Source organism: Gadus morhua, chromosome 22, assembly GCF_902167405.1.
Source record: "Gadus morhua chromosome 22, gadMor3.0, whole genome shotgun sequence".
NCBI classification, from domain to species: domain Eukaryota; kingdom Metazoa; phylum Chordata; class Actinopteri; order Gadiformes; family Gadidae; genus Gadus; species Gadus morhua.
The window spans coordinates 6,682,839-6,699,455 of record NC_044069.1 but is presented as its reverse complement, the minus strand read 5'-3'; the positions used below and the strand labels follow the sequence as shown (position 1 = coordinate 6,699,455).

General features: G+C 45.9%; 3 protein-coding genes across 3 annotated transcripts; 2 read left to right on the top strand and 1 right to left on the bottom strand.

Moving 5' to 3' along the window:
* Nucleotides 1–342: 342 nt before the first annotated feature.
* fbxl6 (F-box and leucine-rich repeat protein 6) lies at nucleotides 343–7,142 on the bottom strand. The gene is made up of 10 exons (XM_030346875.1): nucleotides 6,906–7,142; nucleotides 5,625–6,378; nucleotides 5,131–5,289; nucleotides 4,958–5,021; nucleotides 4,568–4,699; nucleotides 3,306–3,413; nucleotides 2,676–2,792; nucleotides 2,149–2,380; nucleotides 1,125–1,374; nucleotides 343–562 (listed from the first exon to the last, which is right to left on the bottom strand). The coding sequence occupies exons 2-10, from the start codon at nucleotides 6,275–6,277 to the stop codon at nucleotides 433–435; spliced, it is 1,845 nt and encodes a 614-aa protein (XP_030202735.1). The 5' UTR covers nucleotides 6,278–6,378; nucleotides 6,906–7,142; the 3' UTR covers nucleotides 343–432.
* LOC115535562 (uncharacterized) lies at nucleotides 7,067–10,683 on the top strand. Its single transcript, XM_030346873.1, has 3 exons — nucleotides 7,067–7,184; nucleotides 7,443–7,533; nucleotides 7,710–10,683. Exons 2-3 carry the CDS (start codon nucleotides 7,473–7,475, stop codon nucleotides 10,190–10,192), a joined length of 2,544 nt encoding a protein of 847 aa, XP_030202733.1. The 5' UTR covers nucleotides 7,067–7,184; nucleotides 7,443–7,472; the 3' UTR covers nucleotides 10,193–10,683.
* A 307-nt stretch (nucleotides 10,684–10,990) lies between these two features.
* On the top strand, nucleotides 10,991–16,187 carry slc52a2 (solute carrier family 52 member 2). Its single transcript, XM_030347785.1, has 4 exons — nucleotides 10,991–11,269; nucleotides 12,062–12,980; nucleotides 13,354–13,477; nucleotides 14,093–16,187. Exons 1-4 carry the CDS (start codon nucleotides 11,140–11,142, stop codon nucleotides 14,300–14,302), a joined length of 1,383 nt encoding a protein of 460 aa, XP_030203645.1. The 5' UTR covers nucleotides 10,991–11,139; the 3' UTR covers nucleotides 14,303–16,187.
* Nucleotides 16,188–16,617: the final 430 nt, after the last annotated feature.

Below are 16,617 nucleotides of genomic sequence, written 5' to 3'. Positions count from 1 at the left end.
TGTCATGTCAGATCTAATGGGTTTTATTAACTAAATCCCAGAACTTAGTTTTTTAGTCATGTTAAGTTTGCACACATTTTTAAGTCCAATACTTTCAAGAACTTTCAATGGCAGATCGTTGTTAGGGGTTCAAAATTATTCTCACTTGTGTGTCTTACCATTTCTTTTAAAATACTCGCTATGAGCAACCAGAACTTATCCTTTCTTTGTAGATGTCTAAGACAAACGCCTAAGAGCCTAGACAAGCTCTAATATACACAGTTTTTAATTTTAATTATAATCTTGTGCTTACACATGCATGCACGAAAGATATTATAAAATAATGGATACTAATCAAACAAACAGATTCAAATGTTTTAATATTAAAAGAGACCTGACACATTTATATACAAAGATTGGCTTTATGAATATCAAAAAAATTAAGCCCCTGAGCTACTGCAGCGCCACCAGCAACTGACTGATTTCCTCATGGCCGCGGTGCACCCTCTTCTGGCCACGGGGAAGATTGCGACACGAGGTTACATTGAGGTAGTTGAGCGCTGTCGACTGCTGAATAATCAACCTGTAAAAAAAAGGAAAGACACACATTAGTGGTTTTGTAAGTTAAACACCCAAATGGTTTAAACAAACCAGTGTATGTTCTTCTCTTAGTATTTCGTTTCCTTGATAAACCCATCTATTAAACACTGAATGAAAGTGTGTGTCAGATCATTGACATTAAATGAAACATTTGATAAAGAACATTTGCGCAAAGAATGGCTAACAAATAGCTTGTGGGCTCAATCCAAACTCAATACCATGACATTTTAAGTGGCTCTGGTCGGAAATTAACCACTAACCCTGGCAGTCATAATGCCATGCTCTAACGGTTGAGCTACAGATATAATAGTTCATAATTCATGATAATTATAATCTTAATAATAATCATACACATATTGATATTCATAACAATATTAATTTAATAATAATAACAACAACAATATTTTCACAATAATAGCAATGATGATTGATTATGATTAATAACAATATAATTAATAATAACATTCAGAAACGCAATAATGTTAATCATAGCAATTATAATTGTCATAGTCGATCAACCGTTCCAAGAGCCCTGAGTACCGGACCTGAGGGCAGGGGCGCTGATCCGGGTCCCGCTGAGGTTGAGGGACCGCAGGGTGTCGGCGTCCGGGGCCCGGGCCAGGTGGCCCAGGGCCAGCTCCAGGTCCTCCTCGCTGAACAGCTGGTTGGCCAGGTCCAGCTCCCGCAAGCTGCGGCTCCACTTCTCCGTCAGCTTGTGGAGGTCCTTCCTGGCCGGGGGCGGCCAGGAGTTACACTTGGAGTTAAAGTACTGACCCCAGAACAGACACTCCAGCTCTGGGTGGGGTGGGGGGAGGGGGGGGGGGGGCAGGGATCAAACACAACAAGGGACTTTAATAATCTAGGTATAACAATCACAATAAATATATGTACATTGCTATAGAAGTATTACGACACATAACGCAATATAAAACTTTATATTATTCAAATGGTGCTGTAGGTGAGATTTAAGGGAGTACATTTTAGGGTTATTGACGATTATATTCTATTATATCAGTGAGTGAAATTATCTGAGAACAGCTGTTATGGCTGAATTCGCCTGTCTCAGTAATCAACTATTTAGATTCGGATATGGGCTTAGCCCACGTTGATCCTCTCCCCTTTAAAACACCCTATTTGTCTCACCTGGGGGAGACGTTGGTGCACACTGAAGTCAAATGTTTGAATGAAAACAAGTACACTTGTGTTAGCTGGGAAGAGCATGGAGGTTTGACTGTCTGCTACACGACATCTATCGCTGTACCGAAAGACCCATCGTTTAATTGGCCTTAAAATGTTTGTTTAAAGGTCCCATATTATAGCACACGGTGTGAGAATGACCAGCCGTTACAAGCCTGCCTCTTCTCACATCACACGTGGGCGTGTCCACCTAGATGTATGACGGATACGTTTTGTTACGTTTTGCTGGTACACTGATCAATTCAGCACACATCTAGGAGGACACGCCCACGTGTGATGTCACGAGAAGGAGATTTTCAAAACGGCTTGAAACGGCTAATCACTCACACCTGGTGGTGTGATCTGGGACCTTTAAAGCGGCCTTCGGCCTACCTTCACAGGGCAGGGCCGCCAGCCCGGGTGCACTGATATAAAAGCAGCCTCGCAGGTCCAGCACACGCAGCTTGGGGGAGGCCAGCAGCAGGTCCCACAGGTCGCGGTCGCTGGTCGGGCAGCTGGAGGAGGTGGCCATGCACAGCTCCTCCAGCCGGGGGAAGCCCAGCGCAGAGACCTCCGCGTTCCTGATCGTCTTACGCCCCAGGACGACGTTCAGCAACCGGAACGTCTGGTGGATTCGCCGGGAGGAAATCGGAGCCATGGGTCTATGAGTACGAGTCTAAGGCCCAATCCCATTCCTACCCCTTACCCCTTCCCCTTACCCCTTCGAAAAAAGGGGGAGGAGTAAGGGGAAGGGGTAAGGGGTAGAAATGTGATTGCGCCTATGTGTGATGGATGGGTTGATTCATTCTATATGCAAATAAGCCCATGGGGCAGGGAGGTGAACACACAATTCATGGATTGATTGTGTTTGAGTTGTCATGAGGCCGAAACATGGCAGTGTTAGGTCAACAGAAGCTCACCTTCAGCTTGGGGCAGCCATGCTGCAATGCTTGGATGTGGATAGGAAGCTCGCAAAACCCGCCTTTCTGGACATTCCAGTTGATCTCCAGGAACTCTAGATCCGGGCAGCATCCTCTCTATGAAAGATAATATACAACACGTAGAGCGTGTGCTACTACTACACGTCTTTAAAATAGGGACGCACCGAATATCCGGTATTCGGCTATTATAGTATTATATGGTTACTATATACTATATGGTATATATAGTATTTGGCCAATGTGTGAGAAGGCTGCATTTCCATGATGCCGTCAGTCTGGCCGTGTGTCCATTAGTGATACACATCCTTTCTGTACCGACAGCGATATATTGATGCACTTCTTATGACAAATGTACTTATTGTAAGTCGCTTTGGATAAAAGCGTCTGCTAAATGCCGTAAATGTAAATGTAGGTGAAGAGAGATTAGCATACAAGGGGGAAAAACCTCTTGAGGGGACTGAAGTGAACACTTTTTTTTAGGCTACCGCAAAGTTGGAACACTACATGTAATACTTCATAGTATCCGGTTATTCTAACCTGTTTGCGCATAATTTTCATTCCTTATGGACACACGCACACACACGCGCGCGCGGTGTGATTAGTACGTACGGAGAGAGCGGCCAGCAGCATGTCGTTCCTGGACCCGTGCGTGAAGAGGAACTTCCTGATCTTGCCGCCGTTGGTCTTCAGCAGCTGAGCGAGACCTTCCACCTGGTACTGGAGCCAAGGAGAGCACAGCAGGTCAAACGGGTGTTAAAACCCGCAGGACCTGCATGAAGGGAAAATAACTCAAGGGTCTATATTTTTCCCTCATATAAAAGGTACTTTCTGCATTCCACCCATTTACAAACTCGGGTTCCTGGACGTGAGGTCAGAGAGAAAATATTCACAAATGCCCCCCCCCCCCCCCCCCCCACACACTTTTGCAACATTTTGTGATGCATGTGTTGCAACATTTGGACATAGCTTTGGAAGTGAGAGCAGGGAGGGAGTGGGGGGTACTGTAATGGGAAAATTATATTTTCACATTCGGTTTCTGTAACTTTTGTTGATTTGTTGATTGGCCTTTTCGCTGACATCCTTGGGGTGGTCAAGGGTGAAAGGGTCCAACTGAGAAGTCACCTCTATGAGACCCCACATTACAATTACCAATGATCAATTCAAATAATGTTCAGGGCATGTTAAGGACAGAGTTTCCTATATTCTCATCAAGGAGATGAATGCATCTCTGCTCCCTCGTGGCCGGTATACCCCAGACACAAAGGTCAACGTTAGATAACGCTAGGAATAAGTAGAGTGGCTAGACAACGCAAGGAATAGAAGACAGAGCTTACATGATGAAGGGGAATCAACATGATACAATTTTCCATCACACATCATATGTGGAGCAGAGTTTCAGCTTGTAGACCTCTCTGGAGGGATGCAGGCTGATTTCCCATCCGTTGGATCATTGTATGGTTTGTTTTGTTGTTTGTTGTATGATTGCTGTATTTTATTGTACCGTTATTACCCAAGTACATGACAATAACTTTTATTAGTTCGGATGATTCTATATTCTACCTGGTTTGGTCAGTTGAGACAGTTATGACTGACGTGGGCCCGGAAATTCCCACCACAGTACCAATGAGAAATCAAATCAGAAGACAAAGTGCTCTGTTCGCACTGCTGTCTTGCCTTTCCAAAGGGTGCTCACTACCGAACCAAAGGGGCTGAGTTTTACCAAACCTGCTCTCTCATTCCCACGGCTACAAGTGCAGGTTTTGCAACACATTTATCACAAAAAGTGTTGCAGAGGTCAAGGAGATTAATCACTCTGTTATGCACAGGGGTTGGCTCTGTTAACGCACAACGATTCTTTCGGCTTTTGCTACCTCCGAGTACTGCATGTTGATGCTCTGTAGAGAGGGGCTGTTCTCTGCCAGGCTCAGGAAGGCCTGTCCAGTCACGCCCGTGCAGTAGGACAGATTGAGGGAGGCAAGCTGAGGGCACGACTGGGACACAACCTGCAGGGGTGGAACATTCAAAAGATGGGATTGAATCAGCGCATTTTAAAGTACATTTCAAAAGACTGCACACATTTCAATATTGAATGCATACAATTAAAAAGGTAAAGCATATATTTAAAAATAAAGTAAAAATCGATAGGAAATCAAACTATGAGAGTAAAGGGCTAACTGTATTATGAAGACCAGTATGCCTATATGTCTGTTTGTGGGGTGTGTTTGGATGCTTGTAATCTTTAAAACTCGAAAAGCACTTACTTTTACAGCGTAGTCAACATTCTTCTTCCAGTGGTTAAGTGTGAACTCTTTAAGCTGGCTGAATCTAGAAAACAACAGACACGTTTCATTGTTTTCATCGCCATTGTGATTATATCCAGGAAGCTCCCCGATGTTAAAAACAAACAGAATAGCCCCCGGGGAAGCATCCTGACCTATCGGAGGCCAGCCATCCGATGGTGTTCTTGATCTTTTCCTCTGTTCTGGGCGTCTGCGTCTTGCTGGGCGTTATCCAACAGAACCCCATGGACACACTGCGCCACAGGCCGGGGCTGGCGGCCGCCGTGTTCCAGAGCCGACACACTCTGGACACCCTGGAGACAGAGGAACACACACACACACCTGTTATGATTGCACACTGCCTCTCAGAATGAGCTACTACCACAATGTGGAGCATGTCTGAGAAAACAAGGGTCATTAGCACATTTACACATGACGGTTGAGGTGCCCACAGAGGGGAACACACACACACACACACACACACACACACACACACACACACACACACACACACACACACACACACACACACACACACACACACACACACACACACACACACACTTTTATTTAATACCACGTTGTGGATTTCAATGAAACGTCGGTTCAGGTTCATGCCCGTAGTGAGATGCGGGTGATGTCCTACTACCTGCACAGAAATGGTATTGCACCGTCCTGGACCACGATCATCTGAAAGATGCTGACAAGCACCTCTTCGGGCAGACTCTGACCCCATCTGTGGTCCAAGTCCTTTGGTGCGCGAAGAGGACTCTCCTCTGCCACTCCGTTGGAACGTTCTCGGAGGGTCGGCGCCCCTAGGTTTACTCCGGGTTTGGTGGCCGCTGGCTTTTTCTTCTTCCTCTGGGCATGGGTTTTCAACTTCCCCTTGCCAGAGGAGGTCGTCTTCTTCTTGGCCGCAGTCGTCATCTTCTTCTTCTTCTTCAAGGGCCGCCAGGCCAGGTGATCCTGATGGCCTGTGTTGGAGATCAACAGTAGCATGTCCTCTCCCTCCTGGACGGTGTAGCCAGGCCCCGCTCCGAACCTGGCCTTCTTCCTGGCCTTCTTCGGCTTTGTGGCCGCAGGCGTGCCTGACTTCCTTTTCACCCCCGTGCTTGACTTTCTCCTCGCCGCCTCGCTTGATTTCCTTTTCGCCGCCGCCGCCGGCTTCGTCGGTCCACCTTCCCCACCCCTCGACGGCCCTGATGTGCTGGATGTAGCGCCAGATGTAGCGCAAGATGTAGCGCTGCCGACACCCTCATCCATGGGTTTACTGTCACCTCCGCCAATGACCACCTGATCCATCTTGGATGTGGTCCGTCGTCTTTCACCTTGGACAGATGGAATAGCCAGGCACTACTTCAGACAGAGAACACGCCAAGGCCATCTGACAATAACGGTTGAGTCTGTTGAGAGAAATAGGAAAGGGAGATCAAAAAGTCTGCAACCACAAAAGATGCTAAAAACACACCCATACATTTTTGTGAATGAATGTAGTACATAAAACTGTGCTGTACAATGCAAACTTTTACAGTTTGCTTTTTAGCAATTGAGCAAACGCTTTCAAGAAAGACTAAAAACACTTTATAAAATCATGGGGAGCAGTTAGAATTAAATATTGCTCTCCGTCATTTTGCTATCCTGTCCTTATATTATAAATATATTGTCACTCATAAAGGCCATGTTAACATCAAATCCAGTGTATAATGTGCACACATAAGTTACTCATTTACATTTCTACAAATACTGGAAATCAAAGAAACAAAGAAGGGTCCTGATGTAACATAAGCGTTAAACTTAATGTTTAGCCGAAATTAAGATTGCTGCTTTGCTATATTGATACATAACTGACATGCCAAGATACATTCCTATGCTTTTATTATAATCGTGCAACTACGCCTAGTACTAAAATCAACTAACAGGTTTAACCCACCGCTGAACGAGTCCGTGAATGGGAATTGTTCTTAATTTCTTCTTGATTTCAGACGTGCATTGTTTACTATGGTTCCTGATTCTCCCCGCGCATTGAAATGGCGCAGCTTCCGTGGTCAACGTCCATGACGCACTTTCCTTCTTCAGCTCATTGGCAGAGGGGGCAACATACGCACCGCCCCTTCTAAAAACAGCCAATCAGATGCCAGGATAGAACTTGGGGCCCCGGACGGGAAAGCTTTACCCATTCACGCTTTAGATGTAAAAGATCACATCTTCGGTAAGAATCTAACACAATACATGTGAAACACTACAAGTTAACATTAAGACCATAATAGTAAAGGTAGCACTCAAATGCGTTTACAATATATAGTTTATAACAATTCTACAGAGCTTAGGTATAAGCCTCAACAATAGCGTGCATGTATTTACCTTCCTTGGGTCGCTGTAATTAATGGTAAACATTTTCCATGATCCGACGCAAATGCTCTTTGACCCTCTATGTTTTGTTGACGAATGTTAACTCTTTCTTCCCCAGACTAACCCATTCATCAGTATTCCATCAGCGATGGAAGAAGACCTCAACTTTTCGATATCTGGAAAAACGGTCATAGCTCAGGCGAACCTACGTAAGTGTGTGTCGGTGGGAGGGCCACGCTGGCTCTCACTGTAGGGGCCTTTGTAAAGTCGACTCGGAGGCTTTTATTCATAAAAAGACAACTTGGGCATGTTGTTACATAAGAAAGCATTTGTGTGTCTGGATAAAATCATTTGCAATATGTATGTGTTTCTATTTTATTTTCAGGAGATGAAACTTTCTGGAAGCTTGTGGCTGACTTCTATGGCTCCCAAGCTGGCTTGGAGTTGGACCTCGACACGCAGCGATGCAAAAACAGACTTTTGGTTCAAGTGGGACTCATGCGAGAGGACAACCATCTGACCTGGGATGCGGTGGTGGAGTGGCTGAAGAAGATCTTTCCGGAACACCAATCTGCCTTCTTTCAAGGCCTGATAGAAACCGGCATCGCCACTACCTTGAGTTTAGGAACTGACGCGCGACGCACCTTCCTGGAATCAGAGGTCAACTTTAACTTTGTTGGCCCACTGTGTGATATCATCGGGGTTGAAAGAACTGCTCTTTTGGAGAAGGCAGATTTTTCGGAGCAGGCCCAGTCTATTGAAGTCACAAACGGGTTGATTCTTGAGCTGTGCAATTTCGCTGCCAGGGAAAAACTTGAGCTGAGGAATTTAACATTCTGGCTTAGAAACTTCCATCCACTGTTTTGCAAGGATGGAGATATTCAGAAGGCATACAAAGTCCTGAGGCCGAAAATAAGACAATTGAGGCTGAATTACCGCAATTACAAGACAAGGAGTTATAGGAGAAATACAGCAATGGAGACACTGATTCAAAGTCCGTTTGAGCTGGTGCGTGAAGGGCGCAAACTCAACACAAAGAAACGGGTCAAAAAGGATATTTCACTGGTCATGGAAAAACCCAAAATCAAGAAAGAGCATGTTAATTGCGAAACATTTTCAAAAACGCAAGACGAAGAGGGATCTATCTTTGGCCTAAATTCCGACGTGGGGAACCTACAAGTTAAAGTTGAGGAGATGCCTCTCAGCATCGATCGTAATTCTACAGATGATGAGCAAAAAACAATAACTCTGCTGGACATTGCTATGTTAAATATTCAAAAACTGGCATCTGTGTATCGCGGGGAAACCGATGCTTTCAAGGAGCTCTCGCTGGATCTTTTAAAAAACCAATACAACTTATGCAAAGAACTCCCAGACATGAAAGAGTTTGAGAGCAAAGTCAATGTGCTTGCGAAAGCCATCCCTTTGGCGTCCCCTCTGGAGTTTCTACACCACAACGCACATTTTCTTGTGGACTTGCACGAGGTGATCGAACAGGAGCTGATGAGTGTGGAGGACGCGACGGCAAAGTCCAGTGGAAAAAAGTTGGGCAGAGACGGTAACCCCAAGTTCGAGAGATTTGTGGATTTCCCTGAAAGTGCCACCTCACGTTACGTCCACATGGCCTGCGAAGTGTTGAGCCCGGATGATTCCGGTCGGAGCTGCTACATGAACCACTGGATTGCGTTCTGCGAGGAGAAGGGGAATCCTTCGAAACTCAAAGGTAGCCCTTGGGAGATACTCGACTCCCACAGCTACTTTGAAGCAGCCGCAGGCCTCGTCCACCACCACGAGGAAATCCCCTCATTTTTCTCAGATCTGCTTCTGTTGAACGACGACGACTGTCCCAACGTCGTCCTGGAGAGTGTCAACAGCGACGCCACCGATGACGTCATACAGAGTCTTGTGTGTGTGCTGGCGGTCGTCCACTGCAAAATACTGGGCCCTTACTACCAACTACTGAGCAGCGGCGGTGAGTACGGCCTCTTCTGCCACTACATACTCTGCCTCTACCAGAAGCTCCTTGAGTGGACCAAGAACCCCTCGATGCTCATGGAGCCGGAGGCGGAAGTGAACATGTTTCTGCAGGATCCGCTGCAAGAGAGAACCTTCCACCGGGTCTTCCAATACTGCGGCAGGTGGCATCCAAACCAAGACCTGATCAGGAACTGTCTGAAGAACATCTTGAAGCGGATCGCCATGGTTTTGGATGAACACTTGTTGGATTTCCTGCCCGGGGGGAAGTACTCTCCACCCCCACAGGAGGAGGTGGGCATTCAGATCACCGGCTGCCCATTTTCGGCCTTGTGTAGGGAATACCCCTTTAGCAATCCGTACCTAAGAAAGATTCCCAGAAGGCAACAGCTTCCGTTGTCGTCGGAAAGCTCTTCGGAGGATGACGATTCCTTGGATACGTCCGGTGTGGAGGAGGATGACGAGCCGATTCGGAACGGCTCGCCTGGCGCCAAACGGGCCCGTGTCCTGAAGACAATCAATTGGGAGGAGAAGGACGGAGGGGCGACACCCAAACCCGACCCTGAGGTCGCTGAACCAAGACGCACCTTGAATACGAATAGAAAATACGTAATGGCCGCGGTGAATAGAAACGGGGGGCCGTGTAAGACCCAGCAGGACGTCGACAAGCTGCTCTTGCGCTTCGAATCTAAGTCTGGCGCCGAGAAAGTTGAGGCCCTGCGCTGTGAAGTTCTGTACCAGAAGATGGTCCTGGACAATAACGACCCCAACTTGGATATCTCTTTTGACGGTGCTGTGTACGCCTCGAGCATATCTCCAAAACTCAAACTGGCTCTACCTCGGGTGAAACCTGGGTACAGTTTTGTCTTGAGCCCCCCCAGCCAGGCCAATTGACGTTCCCAGACGAACGCAGGGTCAATGGCTAACAGTTGAAATTCGAGTACTGAAGAGCAAAGGGAACTTATTCGATGTTAAACAATAATGGGAGAATAATATGTTCAGTACTTTGTGTTTTTAAAAAGAAAAATGTTTGGTTTTATGTGGGGAAAGTCCACATAATTAGGAAAATAATGTTACTTACAGTGACTTGGCATGTTAGTCAATCATGTTTCGACTGCAATGAAATGAGGCGGTCCACCTAAAAGATGGCAATCATTCAGCTAGCATAGAGTGACCATGGAAATAAGTGCTTGCACTTTGTCATGTTTTTTCTTATATCCCTTGGATATGTTTTTATCCAAATAAATCAAATCAAATCCAACCATTACTGTTACCATTTTCTAACTTCAATTTTCAATGTATTGACTTTGTATGTATGTCGATTTGTACGCCTGTGAAATTACTGTGCAATATCATATGCAAATGTCATTAAAACCTCAAAAATGTGTTGCTTCTGAAGTCCTTTAATAGCCTATTGTTGGCCAAAGACCCAGGCAAAATAAATACCTTGTTTGAACATATATGGAAATAACAGTGTTAGTGATAGTATCGATTTTCATAAGTTTATATATGCTTATATAAATCTGTATGCATATATATGTACATACATACATAAATACACATTTATATTAATACGTCTATGTGTATACGTTTATCTGTATATGAGGCTATTATTTTATAACGAACCAACGCACCCCTTTCTCCCCTTTGCTGTCTGATTGGCTCATTTTCTCAAGGGGGCGTGTGGTAGTTTTGCGTAACACAACATCATACATCTATGTTACATCCCGCCTTCCGCTTTGGCAAGCTCTAGGTCGTTAGGTAACCGTAACATAGGAGTCTTTGTTAACTCAACCTACACTTAATTTACCAGAGGCCAACTAAACCTATTTTTCGGTGCAATGGCCGGCACATGGTGGCACAGTTCCGCGGTGACCCACGTTTTGATGGCGCTCTTTGCCATGGGCTCCTGGATTTCCGTAAACAGTCTGTGGGTCGAGCTGCCGGTGATTGTCAAAGTATTGCCCGAAGGTCAGTGTGCCAGAGTTAACTCTTTGTTTACGTCTATTATACGTCTATTACGTCTATTTTTTATTGTTGTAGAATAATTAGGGGCGATGGAGGATTGTTTTCCAATTAGCATATTTTTTTGAAAGGATTGTTTCTTTCGCGCGTCTCCGTGGACACTGCTGTCTGTTGCCCAAGCGACTCTATGGAAGAATCTTCAGTTTAGCCATTGTCCGTATGTAGGCATACGTCCTGGTAATGGGAAATAGCAAGTCTATCGTAAAATCCGCCCCCCAAAAAGCGAATAAATATATGCTTGGTATTGCTACCCGTTTACTTACTGATATACTATACATAATGTAATAACGGCGTTATTACTTCTAGTAGTTACTGTCTGAAGAACTTCTGTCTATTTAGTTTCTTTGTTTGACCAATGGCACGGCAGGTTTTTCTGTATATATGAAACACTTTTCCCAAGTACTATTTACCTTGGAAATGGGTTGTTTAGTTCACTGCGAAGTTCCATGGTTAGTCATGAAGAGGTTTGAATGGGGCTCAGGGCTCAAGCCGATGGGCCGTGTGTGTCCATCCAAGATATATATATATTATATATATATATACCGCTCCCACATACCCAATGACGTGTTAGACAAGTCCTACTATATGGCTCTGCACAGTACTGACCGCTGCAGTCATTGTATGAAACATTGCATGGAATGCGGTGAACTCCGTCTGTGTGTCGTAATGCTGCGTAATTGTTCAGCTGGCAGTTGTAAAATGGTTTGATTCCCTCCCGCCGCCCCCCTCTGCTCGTAGGATGGAACCTCCCCGCCTACCTCTCCGTGCTGATAGCTCTGGGTAACCTGGGGCCCATCGCCGTCACCGTGACCCACCACTGCGCCCCGGGCCGCCTGAACGAGCGGCTGGTCATCCACGGCATCCAGGCGCTGGCCGTGGCCACCTCCGGCGCCCTGGCCGTGTTCTGGTCGCACACGGCCAGCGTGGGCGACCGGCAGCACTCGCTGGCCTTCCTGCTGCTCAGCTTCCTGCTGGCGCTGGTGTGCTGCACGTCCAACGTCACCTTCCTGCCCTTCACCTACAGCTACCCGCCGCAGTACATCCGCACCTTCTTCATCGGCCAGGGCCTGAGCGCGCTCTTCCCCTGCGTGGCGGCCCTGGCGCAGGGCATCGGCAAGATGGAGTGCACAGAGTCCGTCAACGGCACGGCGGGCCACGCCGTCTACCAGCCCGAGAGCTTCCCCGCGCAGAGCTTCTTCTGGTTCCTGTGCGCCATGCTCTGCGTGTCGGCGCTCGCCTTCTTGGCGCTGGTGCGGCGGCAGGAGGCCTCGTCGTCGTGGCAACCGCGCGACGAGCCTGTCGCCGCCGTCGACGAGGCGGAGGCGGGGTCGGCGGCGGCGTCGGCGGGGAAGGGGCCGGGGCCGGGGGAGACGGGCGACGGGGAGGAGACGCACCCGCTCCACAACGGCGGGCCGCTGGTCACGGACGAGCGGCCCGCGATGGAGGAGCAGCTGGCGGCGCACACCTTCTGGACGCCGCGCAACGTGTACCTGCTGGCGCTGCTGGCCGTGTCCAACGCGCTCACCAACGGCGTGCTGCCGTCCGTCCAGAGCTACTCCTGCCTGCCCTACGGCACCATGACCTTCCACCTGTCGGTCGTCCTGGGAAACATCGCCAACCCGCTGGCGTGCTTCGTGGCCATGTTCGTCCTCTTCAGGTGAGGGGGGGGGGGGGGGGGCGCTCTGAGGGTCTGAGTCCGTGGGATCGGTTAGTGCTCCCCGTGTAGAGGTCGTCTGATGATAGGCAAGACATGGCCACTTTATTTATGTGTCGCTTTTCATACACGAGGCAGACTCAAAGTGCTTCACGTAGAAACATTTTCATAAAATAAAGAAAACAGATGAGTAAAAGAGAACAAAGGCAAAGTAGGACGTTTGCATTGTAGTAAGTGCACAATAAAATAGAGTAATAAAATAAAGTACATATGTGAGAGGAAACAACGTAAGGCTTTTGGTCGTTTTATAATATTGTGTATTCAGTTCGAAAGACAATACTCAAACTCCAGTTTGTTCGGTTCTCTCACCTCCCAGGTCCTCTACGTGTCTGGGCGTCATGTCCTTGGCAGGAGGGGTGTTTGCAGCGTACCTCATGGCGTTGGCGGCCCTCAGCCCGTGCCCCCCTCTCCTGGGGCACCCGGCGGGCGTGGGACTAGTGGTGAGTCACTCTGGCCCGAAACGCAGAACCACGAGACGCACCCACCAGTGTTAAGGCTGGTTCATCGCCTGTAAGTCATGTCAACACGAGGGGCTTCAAGAGAAACCAAAACAAATAGGTTGTACTCTAGTAGTAAGCGTCATGGATTTCATGGATGTTTACAGCGATTGGTCCAACGTGGGCGGAAATGGCAAATTATAAACGGACGAAACCATCTTAATCCAAGTCTTGTTTACATTGTATTTAACGAATTGAGGAAAATAAGAATTAACTGGCACATAGAATCTTTCTATACTATTTTTAGTTCTTGGCTCCTTTTATCCATGTCACCAAAAGTGACTTCAGGAACAGGTCATGAAGGAGCGGGTGGGCTGTTCACCCCTCTTGCTCTGGGATGCCTACAGGCCCTGTGTGACTGCCAAGGCTCATAGCACATGGACGTTAGCGGGGATCGAACCCGGGTACCTTTGGGCAGCTGGGACTCGTACCCTCGCCCGCTACACTATCCTACCCCTGAATCCAGTGGCGTTGTGAAGTTCCAGTGTTCTGGCCATCATGTGGTGAAACGTGTGTGTGTGTGTGTGTGTCTCTGTCTGTGGCGCCTCCTCCCTGCAGGTCACCTCCTGGATCGTCTTCACGGGGCTCTTCTCCTACCTGAAGGTGGCCATCGGCACCCTGCTCCACGAGGCGGGCCACTCCGCCCTGCTGTGGTGCGGCATCTCCATCCAGGCCGGCTCCCTGGTGGGGGCGCTCTCCATGTTCCCCCTGGTGAGCGTCTACCACGTCTTCTCCAGCGCCCGGGAGTGTGTGGACAACTGCAGCTAGCCGCCCCGCGGCGTCCAGTCCGAGCTAACGTCGGAACCGATTTTCAGGATTTTTGAGACGTCGTTCTCCGTATTCACTCCGAGGGGATCGTGGTTTTTTTGATGCAAGCTCTAGAATTAAAATGCCACAAGCCTTTTTTTGATTCCCGCTGATAGTGCCGCTCGTGATGAGACGCACTGTTGTTGTTTTGGGGAACATAGAGGTCGCTGGAAGTGGCAAGTTTCCTGGATAATGGGAGCATTGAGTTACTGTCGACCAAGAGCTTGGGAAAGAGAAAGGGGCCTTTTAAGGAGATGATACTGCAAGAGGCTATGTGTTTGGTGCGTTTTATGAATATTTTTTACAGCTGTCCTAAGCTTTGGAAGGATCATGTGAAACTGTTGATGACCTCAGGAACACAATAAGCTACTTATTCACACAGAGAGAAAGAAAAGCATTCTTCCTTTTCTTATGCGAGGGGAAAGAAATGCAATGGAAATGGTTATTAATATTTACACTGAAGGAGTTTCCTACCTCTACACTAAGTAACCATTTCATGCACGGACCATATTTTCTGTTCATTGCAATCCATATGCGTCCAGGTCTTTCAAACAATACAGGGAGATTCTTTTGCCTTTTTAATACCTTTTTTTACTTGCTGCTAGTCACTTGGTAATTATTATAAAAGAATATAATCATGTATTTGACAACTGACAATAAATGTAACAACACATTTTAAAATTCAACTTCACCCTAGGAGGAACTGGGATAAGCTAATTACTATTTGTGTAATAAAATGTTGTCAGCGTAGCAATTATTGTACATCAGTGCTTTCTACATAAAAAAGTGACACCACAGGTTTATTACCAGCCAAAGGACAGTAATTGTTCAGTGGCAAATAGTTAATACATTATTGTAATATTTCGAAGAATGTATTTACTGGTAAATTCAAAGCCTACCAAATGTAGTGTCAATAAACCAACTTTGGTAAAAGAGGAAATGTTTTAGTTAATAGCAGACCACCACGAATGTAGGCTATATATTTTGATATTCAAATTGTACTTTTCTGATTATCATCAATATGCTGCTACCGTTGATAAACCTGAACAGATTGTCATAGTTACTTTACTACAAGAAATGTTCATGATTTGTTGGGTAAAGGCTTCATTGTTTGATTTACCATGTGACGGATTGATTGTAGATGAAATTGTAATTTTTTTTGTTCTTAGTTGGATTTTGTTTATGAACTGTAACAGATTATTATTATTGTTGTCATAAGTGAAATCATCTGCAAAAAAGTTCTTTTTTTTAAAGTACATAGGTTGTAAAAAATTCAGTTCAACATTGACACCATCGTGAAAGTCCTAATGAGTTTTGAAGGGATCATGATTTCCCTGAGTAAATAATGAACCTTTACCCAGCCCATGTTTGTCTGGGTTTGTGAAGATCAGAATCTCAATGTGCCTAAAGGTATTGGTTAGCTACTACATAGCTATCACACTCCTTTCATTGCTAGTCATCTGAGGAAAGGGCTAATTTTTTAAAAGAAAGAAAAGGTTATTTGAGAACAAATGGTACGGTACGCCTCATCTTCTAGTATTCAATTAGGTTTGATTTATTGCTACAATATGGCAAATGTATTAAACTGTACAATGTTGTGACACTCTTGAGAGCCCAGGGAACTTAGGATAACGATGTATCAGGAAGAATAAATTGTAATGTCTTTCAAATGTCTCTAGCCCCCCCCGTCTCCTTGCTGTCGAAATTAAACCAGCCAAAGCCATTACATTGTGTATTTTATGTCCTGACTGATGTATGCTACTGCCATCATGTGGTTTGTTTACGATTAAGTTCACTAAATCGAAATAGTGAAACTGATTAAACCAAGTAACTTTCAAAGATGAAACTGATCTTTTTATTGATACCAATCCAAATCCATTTCTGTTAACTATTTTCCAAATATGATTTTTTTATGAATATTTTCATGACGTTTAAGCTAAATCCAATCGACGGGTATCCAGCTCCCCATTTTGGTTTCTTGTCATTAGCCCACATTAATCTCTTGGCTTCTTATAATTATTTATTTCTTTTTCTTCTGAGAATGGACATTTCCGCAAAGTATGTGCTTATGAAAAGGTATCTACTCAATCGTACTATATTTTTCAGGCCATTAACTCAAGTTAAGCTATTATTTTGTTTTTTACCCATATAGAAGAATTTCAGTATTAATCCACTCTGTTAACTACATTCTAGTTTTTAATAAAATAAAATAAAAATGCTACATAAAAGATGGAGGCCTCTCCATCTTGTGATTCCCTCTTGCAGGAATCACATAG